The sequence below is a fragment of the Sarcophilus harrisii genome, chromosome 3 (assembly GCF_902635505.1).
Source record: "Sarcophilus harrisii chromosome 3, mSarHar1.11, whole genome shotgun sequence".
Lineage (NCBI taxonomy): Eukaryota > Metazoa > Chordata > Mammalia > Dasyuromorphia > Dasyuridae > Sarcophilus > Sarcophilus harrisii.
In genome coordinates, this window is record NC_045428.1 from 416,630,780 (window position 1) to 416,651,730 (window position 20,951).

At 35.6% G+C, this 20,951-nt stretch overlaps 1 protein-coding gene across 3 annotated transcripts in view; it reads right to left on the reverse strand.

Moving 5' to 3' along the window:
- TANC1 (tetratricopeptide repeat, ankyrin repeat and coiled-coil containing 1) overlaps window positions 1-20,951 on the reverse strand; it is a 246,801-nt gene that overhangs the window by 89,965 nt on the left and 135,885 nt on the right. For all 3 annotated transcript variants that reach the window (XM_023499223.2, XM_012544742.3, XM_031960629.1), the window contains 3 exons: window positions 13,951-14,055; window positions 2,023-2,153; window positions 721-907 (listed from right to left, as the gene is read on the reverse strand). In XM_023499223.2, the coding sequence (XP_023354991.1) occupies window positions 721-907; window positions 2,023-2,153; window positions 13,951-14,055 (423 nt within the window). The remainder of the gene's footprint in view (window positions 1-720; window positions 908-2,022; window positions 2,154-13,950; window positions 14,056-20,951) is intronic.

A 20,951-nucleotide genomic window follows, 5' to 3' on the forward strand; every position in this document is an offset into this window, starting at 1 on the left:
TCTAAACCTTTAGTTTATTTTCAGAAATTCTTAACTTCCCAATGAAGGTCAGGTCTCAATACAACAGACTCTGAAAAGATATTAGGTTCCTTTGTCATAGTGGAATTCTGTTACATGAAATGTTATTTGACATAAGTGGTGACACCAGCTAAAGCTCTAATGTCTTGTTATATAATGCTTTCATTGGACGTCAGACTGGGATTTCATCTATCCCAAAAGAAACCAGTGAAAAGTACTGAAGATGAAGATTGGCTAAGGAAGGAAGGAAAGGATTGGAGGGGGGAAGGAAGGGAGAGAGGGAGGGAAGGAAGGAAGGGATGAAAAGAGGGAGAGAGAGAGAAAAGAAAAGAAGGGAGGGAAGGAGGAGGGAGAGGGAAAGGGAGATGGAGAGGGAGAGGGAGAGGGAGAGGGAGAGGGAGAGGGAGAGGGAGAGGGAGACGGAGAGGGAGAGGGAGAGGGAGAGGGAGAGGGAGGGAGAGGGAGAGGGAGAGGGAGAGGGAGACGAGAGAGGGGAGAGGGAGAGGGAGGAGGGAGAGGGAGAGGGAGAGGGAGACGAGAGAGGGGAGAGGGAGAGGGAGGAGGAGAGGGAGAGCAGAGAGGGAGAGGGAGAGGGAGAGGGAGAGGGAGAGGGAGAGAAGCCTGTTTCTTTATAATGTGTCTGGATAATTCCTTGGCTAATGTGTATGAAACCATTACATTACCATGGATTAAGCTTCTTACCTATAATCCCACTGTCCTTGCTTTCCAGTGTGGAACTAGGACTGCTAATGGTCCCACAGGGACTTTTGGTCGCTGCTGTCTTGCTGACACAGCTATTCAAGGTTGAGCAGGGACTGTCGGTGCTAGGTGATGTCGTACTGCTCGTTAGTGTAGAGCAAGGACTGATTCCTTGGCTAGGAGCTGTACACTGCAAAATAATGAAATAAATAGCATCACATACCTTCTATACAAACACTGTATAATATTTCCTTTTGTTCTTTTAATTTGAATTAATGAAACTAAAATAAATCCTAGATCATTTTCACAAAGACAATTTTAGCTACCACATAAAATCTGGGAGATAAATATACTAATGTTCAGTCTTTAAATCTTTCAGATTTTAAAGGCTAAGCCTGGTTTTTTTCTGCTGTTTTCTTTTTGTTACTTTTTCATATTGCCTTAAAAGGAAGAAGTTTGGAAGGAGTTTCATGGAAATTAAATATTTGTAAATAAAACTACCAGAAAGATTTGCTTTTTCTTTAGACATCTTACAGAAGGCAGAATGGTTATGTTTGACCTCTGTGCTAAAATTCTAGGAATCCTGTTTTTTGGAGAGGGTTGTATTGCTTTTCTTTTTTAATGTTTCACTAACACTGCAATCTGCATTCCATTCTTCCAAGATTTATCGAGTTCAGAATCGAGGTAAGATCAGTGGCTACTCCATGATCTCAATCAACACATGACATCTTTGCAGAGGGTGAACTGGTGCATCAAACTCATTTCTATTCACAAGCACACATCATGAAACAAACTGCGTGCACCGCAATTCTGGGGAGGTAGGAGTACTATCTCGTTAGAGAAGCCATTTGATCTAATCATATGTTGTCTCTGCTCCATCTCACATAAATCACCCCATCTATCCTCAAAAAAAAAAATCTCATAGATTAAAAGAGGGGGAAGAGAATATGAAGGACAGCAATGACGCTGTGAGATTAAAAAGAACATAGGCTAAAGCTGATAGCATCAAGGACATTAAGTTGTTTTGCCTTAAATATTTGCAGCCATCATCTAATGATGGCAGACAGAAGCTTAATTCATAAATTAATTCTAAAGTTCTGCCCCTGTCCACCTTTCCCCAACCCACCTCACTACATAAATTTCACTGCCTAAAGCAACCAACTGTTGAAACACATTTCAATATATAAAACATCGAAATAATTGTCTGAACATGCTCCCCACATGAGGACAAGGAGAACAGGGGTTCCTGCTTTATGCATCCTCTGGATAAGCACAAAGAGCATTGTCTTCTATAGGAATCATTACCATGGCTTCATTTTTTTCTTCAAGGGCTATGTGTGCGGTGCTTGGGATCCCTTCTCCCAGCAAAAATCCCAGCCTCGTCAACAGTTCCTGAGCTGCAGGCGAACAGCTCGATTCATTGTCTGGCTTTGCTTCTGTAACAAAGAAAGGAAACAATGAATGAGGCTGCCTCTCTGGCAAGGGAATTTGGGTACCACATCTGGATTCCATATAGACATTAACAATAGCAGCAGGTTCTTGTATCTTTGCATGTCTTTACAAAAAAAAAAAAAAAAGTCTCATAATGCAGTCTGTCCTTGAGGTAGCAAGACATTCCAATTAAGAGGCAGCAACTCCAAATGCAGACTTTTACATTAAATATCCACCCTGGACAGGTATAATTCTCCCAAAGTAGCTTCTATTTCAAAAACCAAAGGAAAATGATTATAAACCATTAAAAATCCAGGTTATTGTAATAAAAGTAAAAAACATTACCATATAAAAGCATAAGAGTGGCCTCTCAGGCACGAGAAAAGTCAAGGTGCTGAAGTAAAACTGCTATTTGCAATACAATTAAATAAAAAGATATGGTCACTACATTGATATGAAAATACACTTGGTTTTGCAAGAAGTGATACAATAAGGTAGAGTGCTAAAACACAACAAATATGTTTAAAATGATAGTACGTGGATAACCTATACCAGATTGCTTGCTACCTTGGGGAGTTTGGAGTTAAGAGAGAGAGGGAGAAAAAAATTTGGAATTCAAAGACTTATAAAGGTAAATGTCGGAAACTGTTTTTACATATAATTAGGAAGATAAAATACAAATGAAAGAAAAAAAAAAGATAGGATCTTCGATTTGAAAGATCTGAATTCAAATATTGTTTCAAACCTTATTGACCCTTATATACCCCTGAACAAGTCATTTGCTTCTTTCAACCTCAGTTTCCTCATCTATAAAAAAGGACAAACAATATCTACACACAGGGTAGTTGTAAAGTCACATGAAATAATATGTAAAGTGTTTTGCAACCCTTAAAAAACATATAAATGGTAGTTATTATTTCTGTCATTATTATTACAGGTGTTTACAATAAAATTCAGATAAAATAACAGGATTACCAAAAGGAAAGACCTTAAGACAAAGAATTCTCTCTGATGGGAGAAATTGGTCCTAAAACAAACAAAAAAAGCAACAAGAAAAAAAAAAAAACTTTTCACACCAAAAGGACTATTAAATGAAATGACACAAAAACAATTATAATTTTACTTAGAAATAAAAATTGTTCATCCTAATATCTCTATTTTATTTTCCTTATTGATAAAAAATGCACTATATCAATTGATATTATTTGGTCCTCCAAGGAATTACATTAAATTCTGGTCCTTTTAGTTTTAACTGGTAAATTTAAAAAATCATGCTGGAAATTGTTGAGTAGTTCAAAATAATAATCAGAGAATATTTTATAAGAGGATGCAAGGATATGTTTCAAAACCATCCTTTTTCTTCAAGTATTCCTTAAATATCTGTTATATGGATTCTTCCTCAAAGTGAATTTTAGCTATGAAATTTATTATGTAAGATATGTAAATTATCCTTGTTTCCAAAATCCTAACATAAATATGGTTAACCTCACTGAAATGACGTTTATCTCATAACACTTCTCATGTACATTAAATCAACATCTTCCAAGGAAATGAGATACTTTATGGATAAAATAACGTTTAATAAAAAATAAAAGAGAAAGCAACATGCATATATTAAACAGAGTATTAATTTCAATTTCTATTCCCACTCCTGCCCCTATCCCACTGGATAACCCACTCTTTTGTAGTCCATGAATATAAATGACTACAATTGTTGGGTAGGGGTAAAGAGTTGAGAAAGACAAAATAGTCACTCAGAAACTGGAAGCTATAATGCTATAAATAATAATTCTCATTTACATAGCACTTCAAGGTTTGCTAAAGCACCCTCCTTTCACTAAAGAAGGCAACAGAAGCCTCTTTCTCTTCCATTTCACAAGTGAAGAAATTGCTAAAGCTTAGACAGGTTTGGTGACTTGCCCATGGCCACATATCAATTAAATATCAGAGGTGAGATTCAAACACAAATCTCTCAACTTCAAGTTCATTAAATCATGCTGCCTTTCTTTTCTTTGAGACCAGGACCAATAAATGTACAACAAAGTACAATTAGGTAGTCTCAGGAATGCTGATCTGGTTGGGTATAAAGAGTTAACTTGAAAGTTGGTCTCTATCCCCAGGGAGGTGTATGTCCTAAGTCTTCTGGTATTTAACATTTTTTTCCTAAAACTTGAACAAAAGGAAAGATAGTATGATTATAAAATTCATAAAGGACACAAAACTAATACAGTTGATATCAAAATCAGCCCTTCCTACTTCTCTGTTCTCAAACATGTCAACAGGCTAAAACGCTGGAATAAATCTAATAAAATTGAATTTAATAAGAACAAATGTGAATTCTTTCAATTGGGTTCAAAAATTGAATTTCACCAAAAAGAAGAGTAGCGGTATGCCTGGAAACTAATTTGTATGAAAAAGATCTCAGGGTTTTAATGAGATGCAAGCTCAGAACATGTTATGGAAGTGCTATGTTCCTGAAAATACATCTGTTGTCCAGGCCATTCATTCATTAATAAGCATTTATTAAATACAAGTGTACCATGCACTGGATTAGGAACACAAAGACAAAAATCAAAGGCACTGCCATATAGGAGTTTATATGTCTTTTGGAAAAAATAAATGTGCTCCAAACTATTACACCATTTGTTATATATTTACCTATTAAAGAGGATAAATTAGGGACAGTCTCAGAGACAAAGAACTAATTTTAAGAATTGGGAATGGGCTTGTTGCAGAAGGTGGGATGTTAGCTGAGGAATCCAAGGAAGCTAGGAGGCAGAGATAAGAAGAGAGGGTAATTCAGGTATGAGGGAGTCAATGAAAATGCTCAAAGTTGAGAAGCAAAAGGCCTCTGTAAGAGATACAGCAAGAAGGCAAGCATCATTGGATCATAGAGTACAATAGGGGTAGTAAGGTGAAAAAGACTGAAAAGATAGGAAGGGGCCGGGTGATGAATGGGTTTGAATGACAGTTATATTTTATGCTCTAGGCAATAGGGAGTCATGGGAGTTTACTGAAGAGGGTGTCAGGTATGTTTTAAGAACACCTGTTTTAGCAGGTGGGTGGAGAATAGATTGGATTGAAGAGAGAATCCAGACAGGAAAAACCATCAGCAGGCTATTGCAATAGTTCAGATGTGTAGTGATGAGGGCCCTCCTCAGGGTGGGGCAGTATCTGAGGAGAAGGAGAAATATCAGGAAGGTAAAATTAGGACACCATGGACACAGATTGGATATAGGTTTAAGAGAGAATAAAGTGTTAAAAGTGATACCTAGTTATGAGCCTTGGTGACTGAGAGAATGAAGAACAATAAGAGGGAAGTTAAGAGGGAAAAGATTAGGGGGAAAAAGGTGAATTCAGCTAGATATATAGATTTTAAGATTCCATTGTATATCCCACTTAAGATGGAAATGGAAGACTAAAGATCTGGAGAAAGGTGAGGGCTGGACAAACAGACTGGAGAGTTATCTACCTAGAGATGATGATTGAAATCTTAGAAGATCATTAAGTAAAATAATATAGAAGGAAAATAGAAGAGGACCCAGAAAAGAACCTTGGGGTATACCCAGTTTTATTGAGCATCATCCAGAGAAAGAGTCAGCAAAGAAGGTAGAGAAAGAGCATTAGACAAGTAGGAGAGCCAACAAGGAGCAGTTTCATGAATATGATTAACTGTCAAATGCAGGGAAGTCAAGGAGAATGAGGACTGAGAAAAGATCATTAGATTTGGCAATTAAAAAGATCAGTAGTAACCTTAGAGAGAACAATTTTGATTCAATGAGTCAAAAAGCCAAACTGCAAAGACTTGAGAAGAGAATGATAGAAAGTAGAATGACTTATATAGGTGGTGAGGCTCAAAACACTAGCTAGCAGACATGGACAGATTAAGATTGGGGTTTTTGAAAGGATGGCAATTCAGGCATATGTGTAAGCAATAGGAAAGCAATCAGTAGAGAGGGTGCAGTTGAATATTAGTGAGAGAGTACATATATAAATATATATATATACATATATATATCCACATACATAGTATAATAGAGGAGGCAATCTGTTGGAGAAAATAAAATGGAGTGGGATTACTTGTTTATGAGGAAGGGATTGCCTTGGTAAGGAAAAAAGGACACTAACCCAATTTTAGATTCTATGTGAAAGAAAGGAGAACAATACTAAATCAGCTTCAGCCCAATCACACCCAAGAGAAAATTATCTCAGAACAAGAGCAGTACCACCTCTTCCTTCTACCTACTCACTTTCCCAAGCCATTACCCCAAGTCTTAACAGCCAAGAGGGCATCTACTTAATCTGTCTCAAATAATAGGCCAGGAACAATATATACTTCCAGACTACAGTGTAAGAGAAGAGGATGCATATGGTGAAGCTTGGAAATAAGAGGGTGAAAAGAGAGGGATGAATAGTTTCATCACTTCCCCTTTTTCCTAAGTCTCTGCCCATATGACACACTCATCCATTGCACTGTTATCTGGTTACACCTATATACCAGAATTATCCATTTCTGGTATAACCTGAATTATAAAGGAATTTTGCCAGATAATATTGTGGGTAAGAAACTGTTGGGAGGAAGTGGAGAGGAGAGAGAACAATTTTGGTAACTGGTCTCACCAAATTTGCCTTGGCAAACAATACTGCCATCTTGGCCACAGATAAGGTTTTCCAAGAGCCCTCAAGTTCCAAAACACCCATGCAAATATAGGACCTTAGTTCTCCATTGTTTCAGTACAATTCCAGGGAAGCCTGCCTCTTTCTGTACAGCTAAGGAGTTCAACCATGAGTAGAAACTAGGGGCAGGGAGTCCAAAATTTTTTGTAAATCAAAAGCCAAATTATCATCCATTCAAACCCGCCCCTCTTCCCCCCCCCCCCCCGCCCCGAAAATGTGGAAAACATATGAAACACTAAATGTAAGCAGGGAAAGTGAATGGTTAACATTTCCTAACTAAGAGTCTGACCAAGAGCAGAAAATTATCAGAAACACATTATAGTACCCAACTATGTCACCTATCTTTCAATGTCTACATCTTTTTCCTTCTCTCCTTTTAAAGTTTTGACCCTATTCCCATCCTTTCTATTATATGGCATCCAGCTCCATTTCCTTTGGAAGACCTCCCATCCTCTTTTTCTGTCTCTGATCCTGTCCTTTTGTATTTTATTTTAGGTCGACCTATTTAATCCATTCAATGTCTCTCTAACTTATAGGTTCTTTCTTTGACTCTGACTTTCCATTTCAGTTTTAGGGGCTCATGAAGGATAAGTTGCTCTTTTAGGAAAAACAGGCTCACCAATGATGAACACTTGTAATAAAGTGAAAATGTTATGATAGTTTTTTTCTTGTCCCGTTCTCCATATTGAAGAGCCAAAAAGCTGAAAACTTCAGTCTTTATTTTTAATTTTTTTTATCTGTAACTAACACCAAAAGCACCGTAAAATCTCCTTTGAGGACTCATGTTGAAAAATGTAACCTCACAAAATGTAACCAGATATAGAACTAAGAAACTTTGAGTAAGGATGGAAGCATGTTTTATACTTTTATTTTCCTTGCTTTTATTTGGGGGACAAGAGGAAGTATATAAAACATGGATAATATGAAAATGTGTTTTGTGATAACTGTTATACTGCTTGCCTTCTCAATGGGTGGAGGGAAGGAAAGAATTTGGAACCCAATTTAAAACAAATTTTAAAATTCACATTAATGAGGTGGTTTAGGCCAATTCCAGTAGACTTGTGATGGAGAGAAAGATCCATCTGTATCCAGAAAGAGGACTACAGGGATTGAGGGTATATCACAACATAGTATTTTCACCTTTTGTTGTTTGCTTGGGCTTTTTCCTCTAATTTTTTCCCCTTTTTGATCCAATTTTTCTTCTACAGCATGATAAATGTGGAAATATGTTTAAAAGAACTGTACATGTTTAACATATATGGGATTACTTGCTGTCTAGGGGAGGCAGGAAGGAGGAAGGGAGAGAGAAAAATAAGGAACACAAGGTTTTACAAGGGTGAATACTGAAAACTATCTTTGCATGTATTTTGGAAAAAAAAAATATCTATTACTTAAAAATAAATGAGTAATGAGTGCCTGAGTGAATGAATGACTATTGAGATAAACAGTCTGATTTTAGAAAAGAGTGGAAAGACTTCTATGAACTGATGCTAAGTGAAGTGAGCAGAATCAAGAGGACATTGTACACAGTAACAAGATTATGTGATGATCCACTGTAATGGAAAGAGGAATCCACATCCAGAGAAAGGGAACTATGGAGATTTAATGTGGATTAAAGCACAGTATTTCATCTTTTTTTTTAAATTATGTTTTTTTTTATTTGTGTTTTTTTTCTTTATCATGTTTTCCCCACTCTAATCTGATTTTTTCTGGCATAGCAGGACAAATATTGGAAGGGGAAAGGGAAGGAAAATTTTTGGATCAAAAGATTTTGCAAAGGTGAATGTTGTATGTATTTGGAGAAATAAAAACTATTCAAATTTTATAAAACAAAATATTAAAGTATGTGTATATGTCTGTGTGTGTGTGTGTGTGCGCGCGTGTGTGCACGCACACACATTTTAATTATCCCTTGAATTAGCCCAATAGCATTACCATCACATAAGTCTAGGTCATAAATATTTCTAAGCTGGACCCTACAGTGCTTTATGAGCTGATTTGCTTACCAAGAATATAACCTCATATATGAAAATTATGGAATATTACTGTTCTATAAGAAATGACCAACAGGATAATTTCAGAAAGGCCTGGAGAGACTTACACGAACTGATGCTGAGTGAAATGAGCAGGACCAGGAGATCATTATATACTTCAACAACAATACTATATGATGACCAGTTCTGATGGATCAGGCCATCCTCAACAACGAGATCAACCAAATCATTTCTAATGGAGCAGTAATGAACTGAACTAGCTACGCCCAGAGAAAGAACTCTGGGAGATGACTAAAAACCATTACATTGAATTCCCAATCCCTATATTTATGCACACCTGCATTTTTGATTTCCCTCGCAAGCTAATTGTACAATATTTCAGAGTCCGATTCTTTTTCTACAGCAAAATAACGTTTTGGTCAGGTATACTTATTGTGTATCTAATTTATATTTTAATATATTTAACATCTACTGGTCATCCTGCCATCTAGGGGAGGGGGTGTGGGGGGGTTAAGAGGTGAAAAATTGGAACAAGAGGTTTGGCAATTGTTAATGCTGTAAAGTTACCCATGTATATATCCTGTAAATAAAAGGCTATTAAATAAAAAAAAATAAATAAAAAAAAAATTAAAAAAAAGAATATAACCTCAAATCCACCATCATCCCTTTGAACTACATACTTAAAATTAATTACGTAGGAAAATGCCACTTTAACTATATAGCAATCATCACATTTTTAATAAAGATCAAGTTTAATACTTTATTAGCTGGGTTATGAATTTTTCCCCCTAATTCTTCAAATAAACATTTTTTTTCACCTGCCTTAAAACTCTATAGGATCAAAGATTTAGAACTAAAAGGAAAGTCAGATCTCATTTTTATATGAGTAAACTGAGGCCTTGGAAGGATAAAAGGCTTGCCCCCATAGTTCATAATTATCAACGACAAGATTTGAACACAGTGTCTCTGTCTACAGAGTCAGTGGTCTTCCCAAGCTCTTGTGTTCACATCTTCTTATCATTTTCCATATCATCATCAAAAAATATTAAATACTAGCACTTAGAATTATTGTTTTTATGTACTACTCTATGACCCCATTTGGGGTTTTCTTGGCAACAAAACTAGAGAAGTTTGCCATTTCTTTATATAAACCTCATTTTATAGATGGGAAAATTAAGGCAAACAGGACTAAGTGACTTACCCAGGCTCACAGAACTATTAAGTATCTGTGGCAACATTTGAACTCGGATCTTCCTGACTTCAGATCTAGTGTTCTATTCACTGCACCAGTTAGTTGCCCACCTTAGAATCTATATGAACAAAGACAAATCAGTTTCTTCATCTATCAAGTGAAAAGGTTAGGTTAGATGATCTCTAAGGTACTTTTTGGACTTATACCATGACCCTAGAGTAAAAGACTTTTAAATATTCCTAGACAAAAATTTCATTAAAAAAATTATTCCACAATTAAAAACTAAGAATGAGTTAAAAATGAGAACCATATTAATAAAGGTTTGAAGGCAACTCACCAGACTAAGATAAATCTAGAAATTTCAGAATGATTTAATCTTTCACAAGTCAATGTGATATTTCACAAGTAGTTGTTAAGCAGCCTACATTCTCTAGATTTTGAATGACATCTGAATCTACCAAAGCAATGTTTCTTAAGAAATGTAGAATGTATATCAAAATTGTCTTTTGTCAAAAGTAAAATACTAAGCTCTAATCTAAGATGTAGTTTGTTTTTTTATTATAGCTTTTTCTTTACAAGACGTATGCATGGGTTATTTTTCAGCACTGACCCTTGCAAAACCTTCTATTCCAACTTTTCCCCTCCTTTCCCCTCACCCCTTCCCCTAGATGGCAGATATGTTAAATATATTAAAGTATATGTTAAATGCAATATATATATGTATATGTATACATATTTATACAGTTATCAGATTTAGAAATAAGGTAAAAAATAACCTGATAAGGAAAACTAAAATGCAAGTGGACAAAAATAGAAAGAGTGGAAATGCTGTGTTGTGAATCACACTCAGTTCCCATAGTCCTCCCTCTAGGTGTAAATGACTCTCTTCATCACTGAATAATTGGAACTGATTTGGTTCATCTCATTGTTGAAGAGGGCTACATCCATCAGAATTGATGATCATATAATCTTGTTGTTGACATTTTTATGATCTCCTGGTTCTGCTCATTTCACTCAGCATCAGTTCGTGTAAGTCTCTCCAGGCCTTCTGAAATAATCCTGCTGGTCATTTCTTACAGAACAATAATATTCCATAACATTCATATACCACAACTTATTCAGCCATTCTCCAATTGATGGGCATCCATTGAATTTCCAGTTTCTAGCCACTGCAAAAAGGACTGATACAGTTGGTTTTTAAAGAAAATCACTCTCTAATTTTTGTTTCATCAAGGGAAAAAGGAAATGTAGTTGTTATCTATAAAACTTTAAGGACCAACTTGGTGCTACCTTCAAGGCTCTTAGAACATAAATGGCATTTAATAACTGTCTATCAAATAGAAAATGCTTTGTTGACTCATGAATCTCTACTTGGATTTAAATCTCAAATTCTTCTTTTGTTACCAGATGTTTCTCCAGGTACAATGACTTAAGCATAAAGACCTTATTTTCATATGTAACAAAATTAATTAACCCCACCGAGGTTTCAAAAGTTCTGCAGAGATTATTAACTATGCAGCCCATTACTAATTGTCATGTTCAATTCCTTTACGCAAATGCCTTCTCATCAAGCCTTTGTACAGATAACTCTGATGAGGTTTCCCTTAGTCCCCAAAGAGCATGACCTTATTCCTATAAAAGCTATCACAGTTTCATAAGTTTTAAATCTGAAATTACATGCCTTCAACTAAACTTCTCTTTCCCAATCATTGAGAAAGCGTTGAGAAAGAAGGAGTTTGCTTCTTTTGTTCTGGGTGCAAAGAAACTTTCTGATGCTTCAAGAATAGTCATGTCATGGCTCTAGTTACAATGGGGAAAAGCTGATGTTAAATCAAAGGGCTCAGTTCTCAAGAGAGGAGAAAAGCACATGAGCAAATCCCATGCTAGTCACTAACAACATTTCTGGCCTGTGGCCACCCATGCACTTGAATTTATCTCAGATTGGTCCTAAATTCAACGAGATACCTATGGAAGAAAAGGGAACTAATTCTGGGTTCTTAAGGAAGAGGACTCCTTTTTATAAAGGCATAATTTTGTAGACGGAATAGATTCTTAGCACTATTCCTATCCAGGCAGGGATTAAGAAATGTTATCTGTATGAAAGCACATGGTCTCCAAGATGGCCAGTCTGATAGATGTATGGTCAACTGGACTCACTGATTAAACTGAAGAGGTTAATGACAGTAAAACTTTATCTAGAAGAGTTCCGACACTGAACTCGGGGATTTAAACAGTGAAACCAGGTGTGGCATTTTAAAATTGTACCTTTTCTTCCCTCTTCAAGTATATATAAAAAAGAAGTGGGTAGAATATTCACATATATACAGACAGTCCCAGATACTTATAATAAATGTCTCTTCTGGATGGGACCTGGAAAAATGAGAAGGAAAGAAATCCTTTCTGTCTTGGGAAATAAGGGGGGGGAATGGGAAGAACTTGGCTTTCATCTACCAAAGGTATTTCACAAAAGCTGCTCCTCTCTCTATCTTCCCACTCAACCATGCAGTCCCTAACACTGTTCCTACTTATTCTTTTCCAGGTTCAATTCAATATCATCACTCTCTTTCCTGTACTATACTTTTTATTTCCTTACTCCTTCCCCAACCCCTATAACTTCATCCTTTAGGGTACCTATACTAACCCTCTCCAATGAAAGTCTCTGTTATTAGCAGGGGATCCTCACATTTGCTTAAGCAGTTGATATATCAAGAGGAATGAGCTGTATTCACATATTCTCAATACAAATTTTAATAGATAATTAGAGGAAGCAGTACAGCATAGTGGATAGAGTATTGAATTTAAAAATAAAGAAGACTTGGATTCTAAATCCACTTCAGAAGTGTACAAGATAGCCAATCACTTTAACCTTTATGGATTTGTTTCCCCAACTGTAAAGTGAGAGAGTTGTATTCTTGACCCTTAAGGTCCCTTCTAACTCTAAATCTAAAAATGAAGTTAAGTTTTCATCTATATTACTGTATTCCAATACACCAAACTATGGATTTAATCAGCATTATTGTTACTTTTATAGATATAATTATTAATATTTTAAGATTTATAATTTGCAACCTTTAGATGTACTATTTTTATTTGCTCTTCAAAGTGACCCTGTTTGAATAATTATATATTTTTTCATTCTACAAATGGGGAAACCAAATAGGTAAAACAGACTAGCCTGTAAAGAATCATCATCTATAACACTGTCACTTATAGAAAAAAGTGTTACAAGTGCCAAACTAATTGACAGATGAACTTTTTTTTTTTTAACAGTTCCTTTTATAAACTGAAGTTGGCCTACATAGGAATTAACAAGTGAATTCTTAGAATCACAACAAAAGAACAAAGAGTGCTATTAATAAATCTAGTATGTGCGATGACTTCATTTAATGTCAGCTAAACATACTTCCAAAAATTTACATCTGAGGGGAAAAGTACAAATAAAACAATTCTCAAGGTATCATATTAAATCCAATTGGAGGGTTTGTCTTCCTCTCTATTAAAATGTTTATATATTGGTTACATAAAGATCTTGAAAATATTTAAACATATAAATTTATTTTATAGAAGAAATCACTGCTATGAAAGTTTGAAATCTTGCTTTCTTTCTCCAATGAACTTTTTAAAAGAGAAAGGTTTGCAAGTTGATGGTTACTTTTATTTTTTTCTTAGAGGGGTGAGATGGGAGGACAGCTAGAGCTTAAACAAATGCACGCATACTCATTCAGCACACACCCACACAATCTTTCCAACAACAGGTAGGATTTCAAACTGTACACAGATAATCAGTTCCCTGTATTGACTTCAGGAAAATCCTTCCTATGAAAACCATGCAAAGTACTCCTTTAAAAGATGCTGGAATTACCTTACTAGTTCTCTCTGAAACAGAGCTTGCTGTTGTGTGTTCTTAAAAAAAAAAATTCACTGAAAACACATTCTTACCATTCTCATTGGACTCTGTTGATTGTGACACTTTTTTCAATGGTATTATAACTGCATCTCCTGGCACTCTGGGGCTCTCCACGTACTTGGGCTTCCTGATTGGACCTGCAGTAGGAAAGATCCAAGGGTGTTTAATTTTTTCCAGATGCAAAGAAAGCTTCAGAATGTACAGTATGTGTCCTCACTAAGTTCCAAATAAGTCTAAAGGAAATGCTACTCTCCCTTCCCCCAATGCCTCCCGCCCCCACCAGACACATGCACCCACCCACACCCACACCAAAGCACTTCAGTTGGAATCAGGGAATGTCCAGTCGGGGCTGCCAGAGAAGAAACCACATTAGTTCAGTTTGGGAATGTAAACTCTGGTGGTAAACAAAAACCGCTAATTTTCTGTGTGACATTCCTAAAGCTGCCTTCAGTGCATGTAAAGTGGGTGATTCTGACATGTTCAAACCTAGACAACTTGTACTTAGGGCTTCTCTTTATTCAGAGCTTTTCCCCCCTGAATAAAGATAATTTGACTGCCTGATATCTATGAAGTAGGAGATGGAGATTGCAAGCAGACAGCTTGTAACATTAACACACTCCAAATACTTCAGCACAGCAGCCGCATTTTATCGCTGGGCATTTTATCCAGCTGGTGACGCAAAGCCTAATTGTGTGGGGCAGGAGAAAAGTGATCTTGGAAGTTAACTGCATTTGCCCTGAAAAAGAAATAGCCACTTTCCTTGCTTCTAACTTGGTATAACAAAAAAAAAGGTACATTTCATTGCCCTTACTTCACCTTGTTTTCTTTTTATTTAAAGACCCAGTATTCTTACTGTCCCCTTCAAATTATAGAAATTATCCATGGCTTTAAAAAATGTGGCAATAAGAAATCCAGAAAGTGTGCAACTACAGAAGCAGAACAAAAAGAAATATTTTAAATGAATAGGAAAACAACACAGTATAATATAGAAAATAATAAACTCTAATTTAAGGAACTTGGGGGCTACTAACTGGCTATATGATCTTATACAAGGTTATCTCAAATTCTCTGAGACTCAGCTGACTCATCTGTATGATGAATGGGTGATCTTTGAAGCCCAATCTAGCAAAAACATTCTATTAGCCTGAAAAATTCAAAAACTACCTATAAAAAGTGGTTAAAAGTGAGTGATACTGCCATCTAAAGGCTTACTACAAAAAATTCCTTTCTATATTTATATTCTCAAATAAATGCATTAATCCATGCATTTTGTATCTATATATTGCTATTTGGGGGGAATTAACTGTAAAAAATACCTAGATTTTTTATTAATTTTTTTTAAGTTGCCACATCCAAGAGTGACATTAAATCTGTTGTAACAAGGACCAAAAATTGGAGGATCCCAGATCCAATTTGCTTTTTTTGTTCTTTTGTTTGTTTCTGTTTCTATCTGTTTTGGTAAATAAGGTACCAGGCTGGAGTTAGGGGAGTAAAGGAGAGGACATATTTCAGTGGGACAAAGAAAAAGATATTAGAGTTGGTCTTAAGGAAATAAGACCACACAGATAGAAACAAACAGTATGTTTTGACTTCTATCACCATTCCTTGTGGGGAAAGTCATCTTTGCCAATCTCAGTTACTCAAAGGAAGGGGGAGAGGGAGAAATTCTTCCTGAGGAGGTTCATGGCCCTTAGACATCTTCCTGTATGAGGACAATTTGTCATCTAACTCAATAAGTGTTATAGTCAAAAGAAACCAGTCTAAATGTCTTCTAATACTGACCTCTTTCCCAAAAGAATCTAAATTCAAAATACAACACCTACAGAGATTAGGAGAAGACTGTTACCATTCCTAAATGTATTCCAATCCACCTTTCTGTCCCATCCAGTAAGAGGACAGGGAGAAGAGGGTTTTAAAAAGCACTCACACTAACCTGGCAATGTAGAAAACTTAGAAAAACCAGTCTTTGCTTTTTTTTTTAAGGAATGTTTATCACAGAAAAACTTCCCAGATGCCAATTCTTTCATTACCCAAAAATGCAGCACATCTGAGTCCAGAATGGTGCCAGAAGGTTGGACAGAACAAAGAAAGCTTCCCACCCACTTTTCTGCTACTCATTGGCACCTGAACTACCCCAAGGGTAGGAATGTGCAAAGGCAGACTAATATTAGTAAGCAAGTATAAATATCTTCCATTCAAATTCATCCTTCTATTTAAGCCAAATTCACACACAGCTGTGCCTAAAATAATGTAAAATGGAATCAATTTATAAAAATCTCCGGGATTTTATTCCATTTTCCTTTCTCTACCTTTCTTTAAATTTGAAAAGATTCTAAAGTTAACTGATTGCAACATTATTTTTAACAAATTTTGCATTGTAGATAAAGATAGCTTAGCCACTACCAAACATTTTTTAAATTACCTTAAGATAGTAACAAACAGTTCTCATATGAATTGTAAACTAATGCTCTAAAACATTAATAATAAGAAAAATGCAAAGTAAAAACAATTTGGGGATTCTAAATTTACATCTCGCAAATTGACAAAGATGACAAAAGACAGGAATAATCAATGATGGAAGAATTGTGGGACATAAACTACTGATGAAGCTATGAACAGCACCACCATTCTGGAAAGTAATTTGAAATTATGCAAAAAAAAAAAAAAAAAAAAGACAAAATAGAATTATGTTTTTGACCAAAAGATTCTACTACCAGGATACTGCTAAGGAAATGTTTATATTCACCAAAATATTAATAACAGCACTTTTTATGGTAACAAAGAATTCAAAGCAAGGTATTACAATTGCCCGGACCAAGGGCAGTGCAAGAATATAACAGAACATTTTTACTGTGTTAAGAAACAAAGAATCCTGATGGACATGAATGGATGCAGAATGAAACAAGCAGAATCAAAAATAAAAATACATATAGACTATAATAATATGAATGGAAAGAATAACAAAAACAATCAAAAGTGCAATATTACAAAGAACAAGCATTACCCTCCCTGACTCCCAAAAAGATAGGATAAGACAAGACAGCCCCATTTTAAGTCCTTTTAAAAGGAGAGAAGTCAATGGTTATGAAATATTGACACTACTACAAATGTTTTCAATGTATTGATTGGTTTTGCTAATTTTTATCTCTTTCTTCTCTTTTAAAAGTATTGTTTGCTATATGGGATGGCCCTCTGGGAATACGGAAAGACAGGAAAAACTCTAGTGATGCCAAAAAAAAAAAAAAAAATTATTTTGAAAAATCACTTTCAGTCCCTATCTTATTCAGTTGGACCCCTGGAGTAAATTTATGGGAATACATGGACAACAATCATCTATAATTGGCAAGCATGGATAAAAGGTCAGGAATCAGCACCAATGGAAGGCTGGACTTACCATATTAATGAACCAAATTTGTTCATTGGTATACCTAACAAGGTATGGACTATTGTTTTCTATTTATTATATGTTTAGTTAGCTACACTTGCCTATTTGATCCATCAAGTACTAACCAGGTAATCCAGGGTTTATGTTAACTTCTCTGAGTTCATTTCCTTATTAGAAAAATTGGAGCTAAATGCACTTAATACTACCAGCTCACAGAGTTGTGAATAAATTACTTTGTAAACTGCAAAATACAGTAAATAAATAGTCTATTTTTTTCTTCTAGTACACAGCCCTTTGTAGACATTTAATAAATGTTCACTGAATTGGATGACTGAAACATTTCATATTCATAAGCTCTATTGCTAAAAAAAGCCTTTGTAGTTATCTAAATTCTCAATTTTACAGACATACAGACGGGATTAAAGCAGAAGATTGCTGGCTCCATTCAGCTCTTGACATTATATCATGCTGCCTATGTGTTCTTAAAAAGAGGTGTGAAATACACGGTCACCTACAATACTTCCAAGTGCATCCAAATTACAATGAAATGTAATTGGAAAGTCTTTTTAAATAAATAAATATATTTTAAAATAAGTAAAAAAATACAAGGAAGATTAGATAATATGATTTTCTGAGTCAATGTGATCTGAAAGATTGTTATGGACTGTGCCAACCCATTTCTTCCTCATTTTGAAATCACTGATCTCAAAGATTATAACAGATAAAATCAGACCACTAAAATTTAATTCTGGGCAAATCAATGATTTTTCTGTGCCTCAGTTTCCAAATCAATATATACAAGGGATGTGAACTAGTGAACTAAATAATCTCAAAGGAACTTTCAAATCCAAAATTTATGAGCCCGTGTAACTGAACAGGTTTAAAAAATAATCACCAGATCACTGTCAGGACCTATTTAACTGGTTTTGACTAATAAAACACATTTTTGCTTTTAAAACAGAGAGAAGGTGGTAGGTACAGAAATATTTTATTACTACTCTTGGGCTCTCTGTTGAAAGATTCCCTAATAGAGAACACTTCTCTGGGATAGCTAGGAGTTTTCTTTTATAACTCTTTTCATTCATTTAGCAAGACTCTTGCTAAATTCTTAATTTACGTTCTATTCTTTCTCAACACTTTTCTGAGAACTTATGAAAGTTTAGCCTGTCTCTCTGTGTGTGTGTCTGTCTGTCTCTCTACCGTGTCTGTTTTTCTGACTCTCTCTCTCACACATCATTGCCTCAATGTCCCTGTTTATAAAAAACCTTGCCTGGTAACTAATGAATATACTCAAGCAAAACAATTCAACAAACTGACCACAAACTCCTGGAGACAAGTGAAAGTCATCTGTGCTTGATCTTAGCACAGTATCTGGCACACAGTAGTACTTAATCAATGCTTTTTTTTATTCACACATGAAACTGTATACTACATTCCGCATCTATGGTTAGCTACCTCTCTCTCTACAAAGCACCAGATCCTGGCCATTCTTCTTGCTGAGGAGAAATGAGAATTCCCGGAGGGAAAATTCATTTCACACCCAGAAATCTGGGCAGCTAATTAGCAAAGCAGAACACCAAACCTGGAATCAGGAAAACCTGAGTTCAAGTCCAACATCAGATATTTATTAGCTCTACACCCTGGGCAAGCCATTTACCCCTGTCTGTTTGCCTCAGTTTCCTCAGTTTTGTAAAATGAGCTGGAAAATGGAAATGGCAAAGCACTCCAGTGCCTTTGCCAAGAAAACCCTAAAGAGGGTCACAAAGACAAGTGAACAACACTAAAAACTCAGAAATACGTGCCAGATTACTTCAAATATGCAGTTAATTTTTCTCCTACCCTATCTCTGAAATACCAGTCATTTACAACCGAAATGAAGTACATTTCTGCATATATAGCAACCACATGTAAAATCTGATAAAAATAAAGACTAAGAATATAATAGTAAATAGAAATAAATAGAAGAATCAAAGAATCCTGGATTGAAAAGAATCTCTAAGGTCATCTAGACTAATTCCTATTCCAAAATAATAAGAATTTAATGAGTCCCCACAAAGTATGCTGAGATATGGCCAAATATTGCATTCATTCATTCATTAAAACAGGTTAAGATTCTCTCTACCTTGGCCACAGACTGGAAATGCAGGAGCTACTCACAGCTCAAATCCATTTCCTTTTGTGCAGGTCTGTCTCTTGTCAAGCAGCCTTTTGGGAGGTGGGGCTGGCTGACAAAGTAGATGGAAGTCCCAGGACACATGATTATTTTAATTAAAAGTAGTTTAGGATATGCTCTATCCTACACCTTCAGGGCACCACCATGCATGTCTACCTAGTTCAGTTAGCCATATTGGCTAAATGGGTACAATGATGAAGAATACTGATTATCACCTGTAAATACCAGACCAATGGCTTCTTTCCTTCCCCAACCAGAATTTTCCCGCACTTTGTCCCCATTCCTAGGAAACTAAAAGCAAGGTTAATAAATACCCAGAGAAAGGAAAGGAGCAACTCCATGGAAACCCAGCCCCGTACTTAGTGCCTTATTTGTGTTTGTAATTTACCAAATATCCCATCTATGAAAATAAATTATCTTGCTCATATTTAGTTTTTTCATGCAAAGTTGCTATACTTCAAATACTATAAAGCAGTACTGAAAATATAATTAATAAAAATCATCTACTTTATTTTGTTTCAAGGATATCTGACTATACTTTCTTGGACAGCCAGTTTCTTTCTTGCTTGTTTTTTAGATGCTACTTTTTAGAATCTTAAAAGTAAAATGAGAATTTCAATATGTAAAATAGCATAGAGGGGGAAAAAAAGGATTGTATGTCAAACTGTGAGTCTTTAATGGACAGCCAGTTTCTATATTTCAAGATAAGACAGCCATTCTTACCAGACCACAAATCTGCTGTTTTTCCATTAGGAATTGGGTCTCTGGTGTGTTTACATTTAAAGGGAAATAAAGAAAAAAAATTAGGCAGGTAGATAAACAAATAGATAATAAATAAGATATAGGTAGACAGATTAAAAAAACAGGTACACATACACATAGTTTGATAAGATAGGTAGATATAGATTTGCAAACAGAAAGAGATAACAGATACACGTAGATATGACAGAGAAACTGATGACCAATGAGAGACTGATAGATAAAAATAATGGCTAAAAATGTCATTAGGTACAGAGAGGGTTAAAAAACAGACACAAACACCAAAAAGAGGTCAAATTAAAATCACCCCAAAGGCCCAGCCATAAACTTCACCCAGGGAAGGGATAGACTTGCAGATGAATAACACTTGCCTACTTCTTTAATTGTATATGGACCTTGAGGCTGTTTGCTGAGGAAATGTCAATCCTTTCATCATTATGGTTATATAGTGATTTAAAATCCATTTGCTGCCTCTAAGGCATAAAGTTCTCCTTAGGATTCAGTATCTCACTTTCATGTGAATATCCAAATGCATTTTCTCCTGAAGTCTGTTTTACTGACCTTTCTGACACTTTAATCAACAGAGGTACCTATTCTATGGCTATCAAACCACCCAATAAGGAATATTTCTAACAACAGAGAAATAGAAAAGATACAAACCAGGTTTCATCTCCAGGGTGTGAAAAAGAAGGGCAAGGGTTAGTATTCATTTCTGA